Source organism: Empidonax traillii, unplaced genomic scaffold (assembly GCF_003031625.1).
Source record: "Empidonax traillii isolate 1590-97213 ecotype Southwest subspecies unplaced genomic scaffold, ASM303162v1 scaffold37:size1818073, whole genome shotgun sequence".
Classification (NCBI taxonomy): domain Eukaryota; kingdom Metazoa; phylum Chordata; class Aves; order Passeriformes; family Tyrannidae; genus Empidonax; species Empidonax traillii.
This window is the reverse complement of record NW_020955230.1, coordinates 1,449,105-1,464,851: the sequence shown is the minus strand read 5'-3', so window position 1 is coordinate 1,464,851 and position 15,747 is coordinate 1,449,105. Positions and strand designations below refer to the sequence as shown.

Genomic DNA, 15,747 nt, shown 5'->3' with positions numbered 1-15,747 from the left:
AATCAGAATTAAAAGACTCAAGAGGGCTTGCCTACACCTGCAAGTCATATTATCTTCTTCTCATGAATTGATAGGGAACAACTGCTTCAAAAGTAGTGCACCCAAAGTATAGTGTCAGGTGAATGCTATTTCGTTTTCAATTATTTCACTGATTTTTTGGTTTTTTTAAAATTTATTTTATCTCTCAGCATTCTTTGTGTATATGCCACAGCAGTATGTTTCTCTCAGGTGTGAAGTGTTGTATCTTTAAACTATATGCATTCTGGCTCTTTTCCTCTTACATATTGTGATATAGCCCAACAGAAATGATACAGCAATTCTGATTTTGCCAGCAAAACAAAAAGCTCACAGATCTGTCTTTCTCTATTCACCACCTCAACTTCCACCCGGACTCCAGTTAAAGTTCACATTTTTCAAGTGTCAAGCAGTATGAACAAAACATCACTGATTTTTATAAATACAGAGGGCTGAAGTGCACACACAGACCGGTGTGTACCAGCCTAGCTTTGGGATGACCTGATGCACAGCTACAAAAATGGTGCATCATGTGAGGAAAACAAAATAAAACACTTACTTCTGTATTACCTCTAACTGCAAAGCTTCAAATGGTAATGTGACTTTTATGGTTCTAATCATTACTGAAAAAGACTGGTGGAACAGGCTGAACTACCTACAGGCAAACTGCTCTCAGTAGAGAGAAAGGCTTGGGCACTACTATCTGAGACCCTTAAATCCTTGATTGCATTTTGGAGCAGACAGACCAGCTGTCAGGACTTTGGTCCTAGAAACCAGGACGCTGTTATTGTACCACTAGGTTAGGTCCTAAAAACTGGTATTCTCACCAAAACCTGTTTCAGACCATTCATTTCTTAGTGTGATGATGGTCTCTGAATGGTCAGATTTGATGATCTTAGAGGTCTTTTCTAACCTAATCAATTATTTGATTCTACGAGTACCTCCAAAGAAAAACATGTTTCTCTGCTACATTAACATCTCAGCTAATTAATGAGGAAAGTTGACTGATACTAACATGAGACAGTCTAGAAGGATTTAGAATATCGGAAGTTAGAATCAGTGATGGTCCATGCACTGGAAAACAGAATGTCTGTTCCTGGCTTTTCTTTTGCTCTTTGGTAAACCACTTTCATAAGGAGACAAATTTGTCAAACTACAGAATGTCTTAGAATAATAGGACAACTAAAGCCTAGGAAAATCAGTTCAACCCAGCTTGTCTGACAGGAATAAGCTTGGTAAAGTGACATTTCCCCAGAGGAGAAGCAGAAACCTCTCTCCATTCCCAAATTTCATGCTCACAATCTAAAGGTACTGAGAGGGTCAGGATAGCCAGGTTCCCAGGTAAAATACACGTTTCTGAGTGAAGCTAAAGTGGCGACAAAAAAGATGTAACTATAGAAAATTGTAACCCCAAAGGAAGAAGAAAGATTAAAAGGTGGTGCTGGAGAGACTCACTCCAGCATAATAAAAGAGTTAAGAGCAACAAATGCCCTAGATTTGCAAAAAAAGTATACTTTTCTCCACCCCAATCTTATCAGATATTTAATAAATATTCCACTAATTTCAACATTAATAAGTCATTCAAGCAACACTGTTCTTTCACACCTTCAGGTCATTAGCATGATTCTTTTCTTCCACAAGTATTTTCTTACTGTGATTTTAAGCAATTTATCCCATAATGTACCAAAGCATTAAAAATCACAGCATGGCAGGCAAAGTACAAGATAAAACAACCTATTTGATCAAAATCAAGATAAGCCCTTTCTCTAGTTTTTCAGGAATGGAAATCTGATCTGCCTTTTGGATACTACATATCAAACTACCTTGTGTTTCCTGTCCGGAAAGCACTTGTGAGGAGACAGAAGGGCTGCTGAGCTGTCAGCTGAGTGGCAGCTGCTCACGGTTGCTGTCAGAATATTATCTTTCATTGAATATTAAACACCAGCTTTTACTGATCTGAGTAAGATACCAAAATCAGAAACAAAGGTGCTTTCCTAAGCCAAACACAAGAACACAAAAGATCATCCTAATCTCTGACAATTACAAAGTACCTTTCATCCTTTATTCCCTTTTTTTTCTTTGTCATGCAATATATTTAATATTTTGTAGGTAGACTTTTATGGTCTGATGCAAGGAGCAGGAAGGAAGGCATAGTCAGTTTGGCAAGAGACATAGCAAACACAGTCCAGGAGAGGGCTTGAGGGGTTGAAGTGTGTTGCAGGATTTGGTATTTCACTGGCAGAGAAAGCTCACATTCTGGTGCAGTCTATTTCTGACTACAATGAGAGTACAGCAGCCAAATTCTGAGGAAGTGGAGAAGGTCTGTTGCAATATACAATAACAAACTTATGCATCTGTATTGTAATACAGCAAGAACAGTCTTTGGGAAGAGGTCCCTTCTGAGCACTGGGGTTTTTCACCTGAGGTGCTTAACTAAATCTTCTCAGTTTTATGTGCTGGGCATCTGTTACAGAACTACCCCTGGCAGCTTGTAATGGTAACCTTCTTCAAAAAAATAATCTGTTATCTGATGCAATAAGTAGAAATTATGTAAGCACTTTCTCTGACTTCCTGTAATTGTCTCCGAGATGTTTGTATCTCTGCCAGAGCTCCTTTCCTGTGCTTCAGCAGTGAATCAGATCCTGAGAGTGCCTCCTCTCTTTCACAAGTTTCAGCAGTCTCTGATATTGAAATGCACTCCACTGCCTCCTTATTCTGGCAGTGTGAGTAGGAGCACAGAAGCAAGGAGAAGCACAGAACAGTCATGACAGGCTGATGTGGCAAAAATCTGTCAAAAACTGAAGCTGTTGAAGGCCACACCTGAATTCACACCAGCATTTTGTTTGGAATGCGACAATCAGTCAAGACTGAACAGGGGAGGGGAAAAAAGAAAAGCTTAAGAAAAAAGTCAGAAAAAATGTGTAAAACAGTGAGAAGACATGCCTTTGCACCCACCTTGTGCAGAACAATTCATCTCAAATGATAGCATACTTGCTTTCAAATGAGATTAATTAAAAATGGATAGAAAGGCTGAAGAATTAAAAACAAATCTGTAGTTGTAAAATCTGAAAGCTAAAACTTCTGGAATTGACTTTCAAGTTGCAGGCAAGCCTTTAGTAAACTTCCACAAACTGCTTGTAGCATGTTATAGTAACATTGTGCAAAGGTAGCTTGCACGGCTAAGCTGTGAGGAGGCTATGCCACAGAGCATTTTAGCAAAAGTTGGATAGGAAAGAAAAAATGAAATGGGCATAACACAACAAACTTTTTAAACAATTAAGAAGATGGTGGAGAAACAACAAAAGGAGGGGATGCAGTCAACTAAAATATGATCAGTACCTTCACTATAATTTCATAGCTGCTATAGATCATATATTTACCTTCTCCTTTGCTTTAAATCTGAATCTTCACCACTGTTTTGATTTTTCCTGCAGCATTAAGGAAGTTTTAATGAAATACCATTGAGTTACTTAATAAAAATACATAAAATCACCCATCTTTAAAAAAACCCCAAGATTTTACCAAGTTTTTTGTTTCCTTTTGTTTGTTTGTTTGTTTGTCAGCATAGGAAATAGGGCATATGCTTTTTTTAAATTTCAGGACATCTTTACAATAAGTTTCGAAGGCATAGTCCCACTGAAGCTCTCACTGCAAACCCCTGACTTGCTAGGATAAGCATAGCATATTAGCCTTTAGAGATTCCTACTGTTTCCAACATCACAAGTCTGATGTTTCCCTCTTAACTCCAGTAAAAAGTGCATAAACAAGACAGCTATTGTTATTAAACAGTTAGAAAAGGAAAGTGCATGAATAAAACCACAATTCAGGAAGACATAAATAAATTAGAATCTACCTACTATTGTGTGTCTTCACAGTCTCGCAGGGCACATGAGATAAGACTTTTAAAAACATTTTGTCCAAGAGAAAACCTCCTATTGGCATGACTGCCTGTCCACTAACTAGATCAGCCAAATGCAAATCCCATATGATTAAGACTTTGCATCTCAAAAAAATTCCTGTTGCATAGTGCACGAACACTTTTCTTTTCTTGGTATGAAACAGTTTTGCACTGAATATCTCAAGTCTTTTGTTTTTACAAAGCCAAACAAGTGCTTTGACAACTAAGGTACCAATGCATCAGACAACTTATGCTGCACTTGACTGTAGTGGAGTTAGTTTTCTGGTATGGGACTGTGTTTTGGATTTGTGGTGAACACAGAATTGACAATTTGTTATTGCTGAGCAGGGCTTACATAGAGCCAAGGCCTTTTCTGTTTTTCATACTGCCACGCTGGCAAGGGGACTGAGGGTTCATGGGAGGTTAGGAGGAGACATCTGTCCAGTTGGGATAGGTGACCCTAACTGACCAAAGGGACATTCCAGACCATATGGCATCATGCTTAGTATATGATGTGGGGGGAAGAAGGAGGCAGTGGGGGACATTTGAAGTCATGGTGTTTGTCTTCCCAAGTAACTTTACATGCGATGGGGCCCTGCACTCCTGGAGATGGCTGAGCACCTGCCTGCCCATGGGTAGCAGTGAGTTAATTCCTTGTTTTGCTTGGCTTGTGTGCACAGCTTTTGCTTTCCCTATTAAATTGTCTTTATCTCAACCCATGAGTTTTCCAGCTTTTACCCTTCTAGCTCTCTCCCCAGTCATACTGGTGGTGGTGTGAGTGAGGGGTTGTGTGGGATTTGGTTGCTGGCTGGGGTGAAACCACAACAAAATCCATTTGGGAAAGACATTGCTATCAACACCTACGAGGGCTCTATCCAATAGGATAAATCGCCTCTATTGCCTCAGACAGAACTACACTGATGTACCTGAGATCACTAAGCATACACTATGAATGAGTTTATTCCCTCTTGTTCTAGACAGCTAATGGCATATAAAAAGGTGTGGAGCAGTTCAGAAACTCGTCCAGTATAAAAGCCCCACATCAAAATATATTTTCTAATCAGTACAGCTGTGTTGTCAGATACCCCTTTGCAAAACCTGGCTTTGAAAGCCAGGTAATCATTTCAGAGCTGTCAAGAGGAGATGTAACTCTGAGGTGCTGCTCATAAGGCAGTCTTAGAAGACTACAAAGAATGTGGCACAGTATCTATGCTTGCTTACACTTCACAACAGATCACAGCAGCAGGTAGGGTGCCTCAGCGATGAAAGCAGCTTCTCAGCAGGACAAATCATCCCAGGTAACACAAAGTCTCTAAATACTGCATCACTTCACAGCTGTCCCTGTAATTTGCATTTTGGACATACTCAAGGACCCACAGCACAAGAGTCTCCACTCATTTAGTTTTACTTCTCTAAGTTATTCAATTCAGCATGTACCAATTGAAAACACATTAAGTATTACATAGTGGTATTTCTGTTGGCATCCTCTCTAATGTAAAGTCACACACGGGACTGTTGAACACAGGCTTATGGCTCATTCATTTAATCCTGGTGGTAGTTAAAGCAAAGCAATGTACTTAAAATACTGCTCTGTGTTGGAAGCTCATTGTCAAGCAAGGGACATCCATTAGTCCTTTTGTTCACCAAGCAAGAACAGCTGCAGCAACTTAAAGGATCTTGTATATGCCAATAATGAAATTTCTCATATTTTAACATCATTTTCCCAGTATCCAGAACAGCACAAAAGCAAACAACCTGACCAAAGCCTCTGTTCCAAATCCAGATATGGTATCCTCACTCAAGATTTTTTATTTGACTGGTCCCTCAAATACCCCTTTTTCCAGGAGCTAGCTGTGCCTCCAAGAGCTTAACACAGACATGCAGGATCTCAAGTTTCTACAGTGAGAACCTTACAGTAATTAATCCCAGGCTCTTACCTCCTCCGGACTGGTTGCCCAGACTCATTTTCGCTGCCACCTGATGGGTTCCTTCGACGAGAGTAAGGAAATTTTGGTGATTTGCTGCGGTCATTTGGGGAATTATACAGTCCACTAAGGTTAAAAAGGAAGAGCAAACAGTCAGCTTTAAAATTTCCAGGACAGGAAGGCCAGCTAACTGAGATCTAGCTTACAAAAACAAGAAGGCTCACACCCACATGTGTACATATTCAGCTATACCTGCTTTTGTGTGTGTGTGTGTGTGTTCTGTGTAAATACAGCTGGTACTGCTGTCTAGCAATACGTATGTTTCTCTCTCCTAAATTTAGGAGAGAGATCTCTTAGCATTGCCAAGCCAACAGATCTAAGATTACAAAATGTAGATCCAAGTGTATCCATATTCTTTTAGCATAATAAAATTTCTGTGCTTTAGTATGACTTATCCAACCCAGAGCTAGGTATTCAAATGCACCTCTATTCTTTATGTTTTCTGCACCTCTATTCTTTAAGTTTTCTATGGATATAAGTATGAAAACTTCCCATGTTCCTTTCATGACATATATCTTCATCATAGAGCTGATGCTTGGGAACATGAAATAATTTTAGTTCCATCTTTCTGCCATTCATCCACACAAACATCTGACAAGGGTGTGGAGGTGTTTCAAGCCCCAGGTTATGTGCTTTAGCCTAAGTTGGAGCCAATATGTTGGGTTATTACCAAAGTACATGTAGCCTCTCAACTGCACGAATAGATTACCCTGTGATACCTTCCCAGAGAAGAATAAAGACCTTTTCCAAGAGTGTTACTGAGCCTGGCATGGAGCACTTTCATGTCACCTGTCACCAAGGTGGTCTACTCATGTTCTGCCACTTTTTGGAGGGAGTATGTTAAACTTAACCACATATCTGTACCTAACATCACTTAGTCCTTTCCACAACTGTGTTGCAAAAAGATGCTAATTCTCCCAAAATTCCACCTAATGTGTTTTTTTTTTTTATTTTCCTTACAGCCTGTGACCTTCCAAGTTGGATACATTCTTCTTCCTAATTCTGCAGACAGCAGATTTATCAATTAATCAAAAATTCTGCTGATTACAGCACTGCTCTGCACAGGTGAAAAGTTCCCACAGTTCATCTCAATGACAATTATTATTAGAAGCTGTCAATGCCCCTGTGCAACATAGAGTCTGCTTAAGTGTCTAAAATTGCAAAGTCCTTTAGAATGCATGGACATGATAAAACTCCATCCTACCATTCTTTGACTCCTGCAGGATCAAACTTCCTGCTGTCCTGACCACAATTTAGGCACTAGAGCCAAAATGTGACAAGATGACACCACTTCTTCTTTAAAAATAATGACAAAAAAAAAAGGTCTATCTTAGCAAGAGAATATTTGCACACTGTTTTGTCCTTATTCTGAAAACTACTGATGTTTACAGAAGGAGCACAAAGGGTAAATCATCATGGTGCGCCAAAAGACACCTCTGTGGAAAGCTGCTGGTGATTTTTATTCACTGATCACCTCCTCCTACACATAGTTTCCTCATTTTTAATTGTTTATTTATCCATGACAGAACCTATCTACTTACATGCAATACAGATTTATGATGACCCCAGTAACACACTATTACATTAATATCCTTCAGCCTACTGCTGTGGCATATTTACCATGGTACAATATCCAAGACATCATGCCCTGCCTTACCTCTGTGGGCCATTTTCCTCCCATGGAGCACTTGATTTACTTCTTTGGGTTTCTGGACTGTTTTCATTTTTCATCTTTTTAAAGCTAAATAAAAGTACATATATATACATGTATATTTAAAACCCACAACATAGAATCACATTTTCTCTCACACTGATCTCTTAAAAATTAATTTTAAAGGCGTACAGTTATTACAGAGACCCACTCTGTCATTTAGTTATTTGTCTGCTGTGTGAAGCAGAACAGCTGCTATGTTGAAAAATGTCTCCTAGAAAGAAAGATCATAGGAAGAAAAAAAAAAAAAAGACCCAAAAAATCAGATCTACAAGTTCATAATTATGGTGGCACTGAGTCAGAAAAATCATCAGTCTTGTCTCAGAATAAAGAACAGACATTTAGGCAAGAAGTCTAACAACAGGGTAAACACACAATATTCTCTCACAGTCTTCCATAATATGCAGTTAACAGATTATTGAATCAGAGGCTTTATCTGCTTTTTATTTCACATAACTGTTGATGAAACTTTCTTCCATGAATTTACTTAAACATCCTCTTGAACATTTTTTTAACCTTTGGCATAAATAGTGCCTGGTAGAAGAATGCTGCAGTATTTAACTGTGGCATAAACAGTTATTTAATTTTATTTCAAAACTTCCACCTGGCTCAAAACTTCCATCCTCTGTTGCTCACTGTTTCTGTGATTATAGAAAGAGGGGGAAAAAAAAAAAAAAAAAAAAAAAAAAAAAAAAAAAAAAAAAAAAAAAAAAAAAAAAAAAAAAAAAAAAAAAAAAAAAAAAAAAAAAAAAAAAAAAAAAAAAAAAAAAAGCAGCCCTATGAATGATAATTCCACAATCACAACTTGAACACCATATTCTTTAATATAAATTTTTAATAACTGTCTAATCTCTTTTCCAAGTGAAAGAATCACAGATTACTTCATCTCTCCCAATATAGGAGTCCCCACATACCTATGATTATCCTTATTCATATTTCTCTACCATTTTTCCAGATCTACAGTATCTACTTTACAATGGGAGCAACAAAGGCATAGGGTAGTAACTATTTAAAAAATGACAGACCACAGGTTCATAGGTTCACTGATTATCATATTCTTCTCATTCCCTCCCCAGTAAAGGCTTATGTTTTCTTTTTGCTATAACTAATGATTTGAAAGAGCTAATTTCACTGACTGCTGAAAGGTGAAGTACCAGGACAGTCAAGGTAGTCACCAGCTTGAAAGATTTATCAGTCTTTGTAACCAGTCTCTCATACCTATGGGAGACGGGGGTGAAAACAGCAGGATGCTCCAAATCTTCCTGTTTTCTCATAATTTGCCCAGTGTCCAGTTTTATAGCTTCTAACCCATTAATGCTCCCAGATGGATTGCCACTTCAAACACTGGAGAATGGTTTTTAGCTGAAGCATGCTTTTGCACCCATGTCCTTACCAATGGCCAGGCATGGTTTTCCAGCATCACCATCTCTCTTCTACAAGAACAAGAAGTTCACTTGATACAGAACTGGGCAGCCACACTGATTTTCACTAAGGTCTTCATGAATTTTTACTGACATCAGCCCAGTACAATCATTAATACAGCGTATCTTTACAAAGTGCAACTCAAGCAGAATAAATAACAGATTTACAGTTGCTTATCAAGAGAAGGATATGAGCTGGAGTTCTTTGCCCAGAGCAGGAGGTGACAGACTCGGCATTATGAAGGAATCATGGCTACTTAACTCACTAATCCACTTTTAACCTTAGCCTTTGGTTACTACAGGTCATTGAGTTAATCATTTAATTCTCACATAGTGAAGAAAATGCAAAGCTACGGTAAGTCAGCAGGAAAAGAAATTAAATTACACCTTATCAGGTAAATCATTTTCTTAATACTGCATCCACTAATTATTGACTCATAGGTGCATACAGTCTGTTCCCAGGCTCAGAAATATTTGCTTACTACAGACAAAGCAAGTAACTCAGGGAAATATGTCTCAATCCTATTTTGCAAAAAGCAATTGATTTTGCACAGCATGAACTGCTGAACAATACTTATATTGAACTCAAAGAAATGTGAACACTCTTTTCAAATCTTAAAAAAGCAAGAGAGAGAAATTACCTGGGGGGGGGGGGGGGTGTGAATATACTGCGTAAAATTCCTAGGCTGTTATTCATTTGGTGCAGACACACGCTTTATAGACAGAAAGCTAGAGCATGGCAGCTCTTCAGATACGAGTATTATCTCCAGGGATACAACTGCAAGAGGTACTGAGTTCACTCAAAGTACCTGAAAAGGTTAGGATCTGAATTTCATGTGAGATTACTGTTACTGGGCCTTTTTTATGGTTTACTTTGAATTTATACTATTTACGCATATGCAATCAACAATGTATCTCAACAGTAAATGAGATACAGTTTAACTATGAAAACTCAGCTTGTGAGAGCTGATGAAAAATGTTTTGCAAACATGACTGGCAATTAATGCAAGAATTACAAAGGACAGAGCATACTACCGAATTTGCTTCACAAATTTTGGGTGCCGGCTGTCACTAAGCCTGGCAAACCTGAAAGGTGTTTTACATGGGCAGGCAGAGATACAGAGAAAAACAAATCAAATTCTAAAAGAAAAACATCTTCCAACACTTTTATTTTTTCGGTGGAAGTGACTAACACTGTTAAAAACCATGACTCAGTAAGAATCTGCCTATGAATTGCTTTTAAACTGCCAAGGTAAGAAACTAACCCAGAAACCTTAAAGCTGCCATTTTGAGAGCCCCTTATTTTGTTTCTTCCTTTATAGGCTGCCTCCCATTTATTTTTAAAAGTTCACTGCTAAAAATTCATACAGAGCATTTGGAGCACAAGCTGTAGTGAAGAGTTCCCATGCCTCCCAATACAGCCATCTCTGCACTATGGAATATGGTACTGCTTGCTTTTTATCTTTCAGTTTCCTAATAAATCCCAGAAAAAGAGAATGTTGGGGCTGTCAGGATCCTCTGGATGTAATCTGGTCCAACTGCCTGCTCCAGCAGGGCCACACTGATTCAATTGTCCAAGACTATTCCCAGATAGCTGTTGAATTTTCTCCGAGGATGGAGATTCCACCACATCTCTGGGCAGCCTGTGCCAGCACTTATTCATCTTCATATAGAAAAGAGTGTTTTTGGATGTTCAGAGGGAACCTCCTATGTTTCAGTTTCTGTCCATCACTTCTGGTTCTGTCACTGGGTACCACTGGAAAGAGACTAGCTCTGTCCTCTTTGTGCCATCTCTTTATTTATATACCTATATATTCTTTTCTGCTTAGTAGCCTCCCTTCAGCATGAAAATCATAAACTTTCTTTTAACCTGTGATCATTAACATGTATCACAACATATGATCATGATTTTCTAAGAATATTGGATCCAAATTCCCTCAAAATGAGGAAGCAATTAAACTCAGCTCTTCTACTGGACGTCAACTGTACTAAATGTTAGGCAATAGGAAACACTATTCATTAAATATGTTGCAGTAAATATTTTAGCCCCCTTTTCAGAGCTCAGCCCAAATACCTAGTATGTGAAGCCCGTACCCTCATTGAAGAGACAAGGCCAGAGTTACTCAGTTTAAACAAAAAAACAAAACAAAACAAAAATAAAACAACAACAACAAACACAAACCAACTAAACAAACAAATAACAACTAAACAAACAAATAACAACTAAACAACAAAGAAACAAATCTGTCAGGGTTACTGAGGATGCAGAGATAGACATTCAGGTAACTAAATAAAAAAGTGAGGTGCTGAGTTTTTGACTCATTCTTTTGTTAGATCACTCTTTTTCTGATTCAGGTAAACAAATTCCACGTAAAATTAATGGTAGGGATATAAACCCCTTTCTGAAACTGAGCCTTATGTCTTGCTTTCAAATATGCTTAATTACTAGAGATGCAGACTTCAGCACTATTAAGTAGACACAGTAGACCACACAAATTTAGAGCCCTGGCAATTCTCTTCTTCTATGGATTAGGCAGAAACACTCATGAGTTTTGTAGGAATTGAACAGTGAAATGGGTAATCACCTGCCATATTAACAGCCTTGCTGGAGGAGAGCCCATGCTCAGCTCCTCTCTGCCCACACATCCCAAGCATAGCCTGCCTAGTTCAGGGACAGAAGACCCCTGCCCTGAGGGCTCTGACAGCCAGCCCACAGGTCCCAGGGGAGAGACTAGTAGGGCTTCACAGGACTATCCTGACCAGTGCCCTTTGGGTCATTAACAGTTTTTTTCCTATTTAACCTGGAACTGTCTGCCTTCCCATTAACTTTTGCTGATTTATGATTTCCAAACCCTGTGTCTCTTGAAATCCCTGTTCCACATTCATCAGAAGATCAGGGTATTATAAAATCAATTACTGGGCAACATTTTCTGACCTTTGACAGCAGATCAGATGGTACTGAACTCAAGGGCAGGATAAACTGTTACTAACTATTACTAAATGTGTTCCTCTATCCAATGCAATATTCAGCTGTAAGGAAATGCTGGTATACATACCTTTTCACCGGAGAAGGTGCAATTATTTTGGTGGTTCCTTCATTTTCTCCATTTGTTGTAATCTGGCTCATGTTTTTAGAACCTGAAAAAAAGAGTCAAAAAGAGAACAGTCCTGTAGTATAAATGCTTGCACATCTATTCAGCATAATCACATACTGAACACAGGGCAGCATGAGAAATAAAATGACACACAAGATATCTGGTGTACACTCTACTTGCTGAGGGTGTATAAGGATCACACTTTTGTGTCTCATCCTTAATTTTAGTGTACCAGATCACAAGAAAGTTTAACATGGGGTGCATTTATTACTCTTCCACATAAGACAAAGTGTGAAAATGTTGTTCTCAAAGGGATATCATGTCACAGTCAACAGAAGGGAATTCCCTGCTCAGTCAACTATCAGAAGAAAGATGTGAAGTGAGTACAGGTTTGTTCCTACTGGTGCTATGATGTCGCTTCCCAGTAATTCTTCCTCTGACCTCTAAAAACAGAAGAATGTCTATGGCCAAAAATCACAATCACAAATAAATAAATATAAAGCAGATAAGAACAGGAAGCAGAAACTTCCAACCTTTAAGGAAGGTACTGACAGTGAAACGAAAATGGATTAGGTCAAAGTGTTAAAATACAAGGATATCTCAGGACTTCTCACCACATTTTTTCAGCCCAGATACATTTAGCCTGCCCTTCCCAGGCCATCAAATACACAAAATAACCCCCTATATTAGTGTGGGCCACAAAAGTACTGAAATCAGCAAAGATATGAAGTTTTCAAACAAAAGAATTAATTTGGGTACATCAGCTTTTGGAGTAGCCAGCACTAGTGAGTCCTCAAAAAAGAAGCAGGTGCTTCTCATTGTTGATTTGTATTCTATTATTTTAACAAGTATTTACTTGAAGGAAAACCAAAGAGAAGACAACTACCAGTGACTATTGCACACTGGCACAATCTATCCAGAAATACAAATTTGAGATATACAAAATTGATAATACAAATAAGACAAGATCTCATATTAGCTGTGTTTGATATAACTGTTACCCACAACGAGGACCTTGGATTTGATTTTATTTTTAAACAAGAAAGTTCTTGCTGTACTATTCTTTTGAACTAATAACAAGCTTGATCAGGAGCTTTCTGTCCACACTTACGGTATGTATCACCTGGTGTATCTTTTACCAACTGCAGTACTGTTCTACCAACCTGTGTATGATACAGATTATTTATTATAAAAGAATAGACTCCAGAAAAACTGTCCAAACACTAACACCATGGGAACAACTTATCTATATCACTGTTTCTTGCATGCTGAGGTAAAAGCCCTCTCCAAAATACCTTAGATAGCCAGAAATCTCAAACATCTCATTTGAAGCAGGTTTTCCTGGTTGTTTACCTTTGGTCAGATAAGGTACTCTCAGCATTGTCTGCACTGAACTTTCCCAATATGGTGAATGCACACACTTCAGTTCCCTTTTACAGCCACCTTGGTGCTGATTTCTGCATTCAATTCAAGCAGACTATTACATTTTTAAAAACTCAAGAGTCCAAAACCATAGCAGTCAGTCAAGCTAGTTAGCTTGTCATGCCTGTTTCTTATCAACTAAAGCCATTTCACTGACGTTATCTGGAAGTAGTGTTTGTATTTAAACCTAGTCATGAGAGCAGAGGATGGTGTGATCAAATGGAAAACATGCAGTAAGAGCTCATGCTTTGCACCATGTGCTACTAAGAGTCTGTAAAGATGAATGGACTTCCACAGCCTACTCTGTGATAATGTTTATTTTTCATGTTAGTTTCCAAGCCTGTAGCCTTAAGGGTGTGTGCATCTCACACCCCACACATGAAATGCAGAAGTCGTCACATCCATTGTTTTATAGAACCAGGGATTTAAATTAAAACTTTAAAGTGTAAAGGTCAAAGTTAATAAATAAGCAAACAGATGAAACCATCCAAAGATGCATTTCCTAAAAATTTAACTTTCAAACCCAATCTCGCAATTTTCTGGGAAAAGATTTATGACTTTGACTGTGCCAGACCAACAGTTCTAGCTACCATGACTGAGGCTGGTGAAGCAGGGTAATGACAGGAATCTGTAGCAGTATGTGTGTTAGTCAGAGCAGGGACTGTGACTGCCTGTGATTGCCTGGGAATTATTATAATACAGACAGTACTGTAATCGTAATACCCACACCCAGTTCTCCACCTGGCTTTTAAATCAGGATGGCAGCACTTTTTTACACCAGTTTATACAGATATCCAGAATATAAGGCAGGGACAAATTGAGGGACAAATTAAGTCCTCAGCTACCAAACAACAACAAACCCTAAACAATGTGTTTTCCACTGCTGAATAAACTCAGCCCTGTGGCAATAGGTCTGGCCACATCAGTGTTTGTCCTGAGAGGATGTTCCCAAGGAGTTTTCATGTCCAGCATTCAGCCAAAACAATAATGAATGCTTTCACCCTATGCACTGTTGGGAAAGCTGAACACTATCAGCCTTGCCCTAAGAGGGTAAGGCAGAATAATGAGAGAACATGTTTGAGTTCATGATTTGCAATTACAGCAAAATGCAGCTGTAATTTCAGGTGAAACAGGGAGAAAAGTAAATAAAGCAAGTTACACATATTTCACTTGCACGACTTTACAGAACAAAACAAAAAACCCTTCCCTAACTGAACGCCAACTTGAACATCAGCCTGAACATACAGCAAAAAAACCTCTATGTACTAATATAAAAACAGTATAAAACTGATATAAAAGCATAGCCATTGAAGTTTCCTGATCTGATTTTTCAACTAACCCTAGAGCAACTAAGATATGAAACGTATTAAGAAAGTGACAGAATGGAGGTTACTGCATTTTAAACCACTGTTATCTGGATTCTAGGAAAATAATCTGCCATGCTAAAGCCAAACTGTCTGCACTATCTATCCTATTAGGGGAAGCATATAGCACTGGCTTTTATACAAGAAAGATAGTTTCTCTCTGTTCACAGTATTCAATCCTTCTGTTAAAGCCAAATATTTTTTCTGAAAATACAAATAATATTTTCTATCATCACCTTGTCACCTACTCCAGCTCTTAACCCAGGGTTCACCAAGTGGTTGCAGTCCTAGTGAGTTTAGCATACTTTAATGGACCAAGGAGACGAGGAAACTTTATTGCTTAGCTCTGAAAAAGAAAGCTAAACCTCAACCTTCAGGGGACAGAAAGAATATAAACAAAACCCACATCCCATATAACTGTTTATAACACCAGAACGTGTATACCAAAAGAAAGAAGGGAAAAGATTTCAGTGAGATGGCAGATGTCTCAAAATCGTCAGCCCTTGTCCTTGTGGGTGACTTTAACCTGCCAGATATATGCTGGGAGCTCAATACTGCAGAGAAGAGGCAGTCTAAGAGGTTCCTAGAGTGTATAGGGGACAATTTCCTTCATCAGCTGGTAAATGAACCTACCAGGGGTAAGGCCCCGCTAGACCTGCTGTTTACAAACAGAGATGGGCTGGTGGGAGACGTAGTGGTTGAAGGCCGCCTGGGAAATAGTGACCACGAAATAATAGAATTTTCAATACTTGGAGATTCCAGGCGAGCCAACAATAAAACCTCTACGCTGGACTTCCGGAGGGCAGATTTTGACCTATTCAGAAGTCTAGTCCAGA

General features: G+C 38.6%; 1 protein-coding gene across 3 annotated transcripts in view; it reads right to left on the bottom strand.

The window, feature by feature from the left end:
* The window catches only part of EPB41L4A (erythrocyte membrane protein band 4.1 like 4A), a 125,467-nt gene that overhangs the window by 18,718 nt on the left and 91,002 nt on the right, over positions 1–15,747 (bottom strand). Inside the window, exons 13-16 of one of the 3 annotated variants that reach the window (XM_027878031.1) lie at positions 12,087–12,168; positions 7,556–7,639; positions 5,851–5,964; positions 3,396–3,443 (exon numbers count right to left, since the gene is read on the bottom strand). In XM_027878031.1, the coding sequence (XP_027733832.1) occupies positions 3,396–3,443; positions 5,851–5,964; positions 7,556–7,639; positions 12,087–12,168 (328 nt within the window). The remainder of the gene's footprint in view (positions 1–3,395; positions 3,444–5,850; positions 5,965–7,555; positions 7,640–12,086; positions 12,169–15,747) is intronic. The other 2 variants (XM_027878029.1, XM_027878030.1) reach the window with 2 other exon arrangements.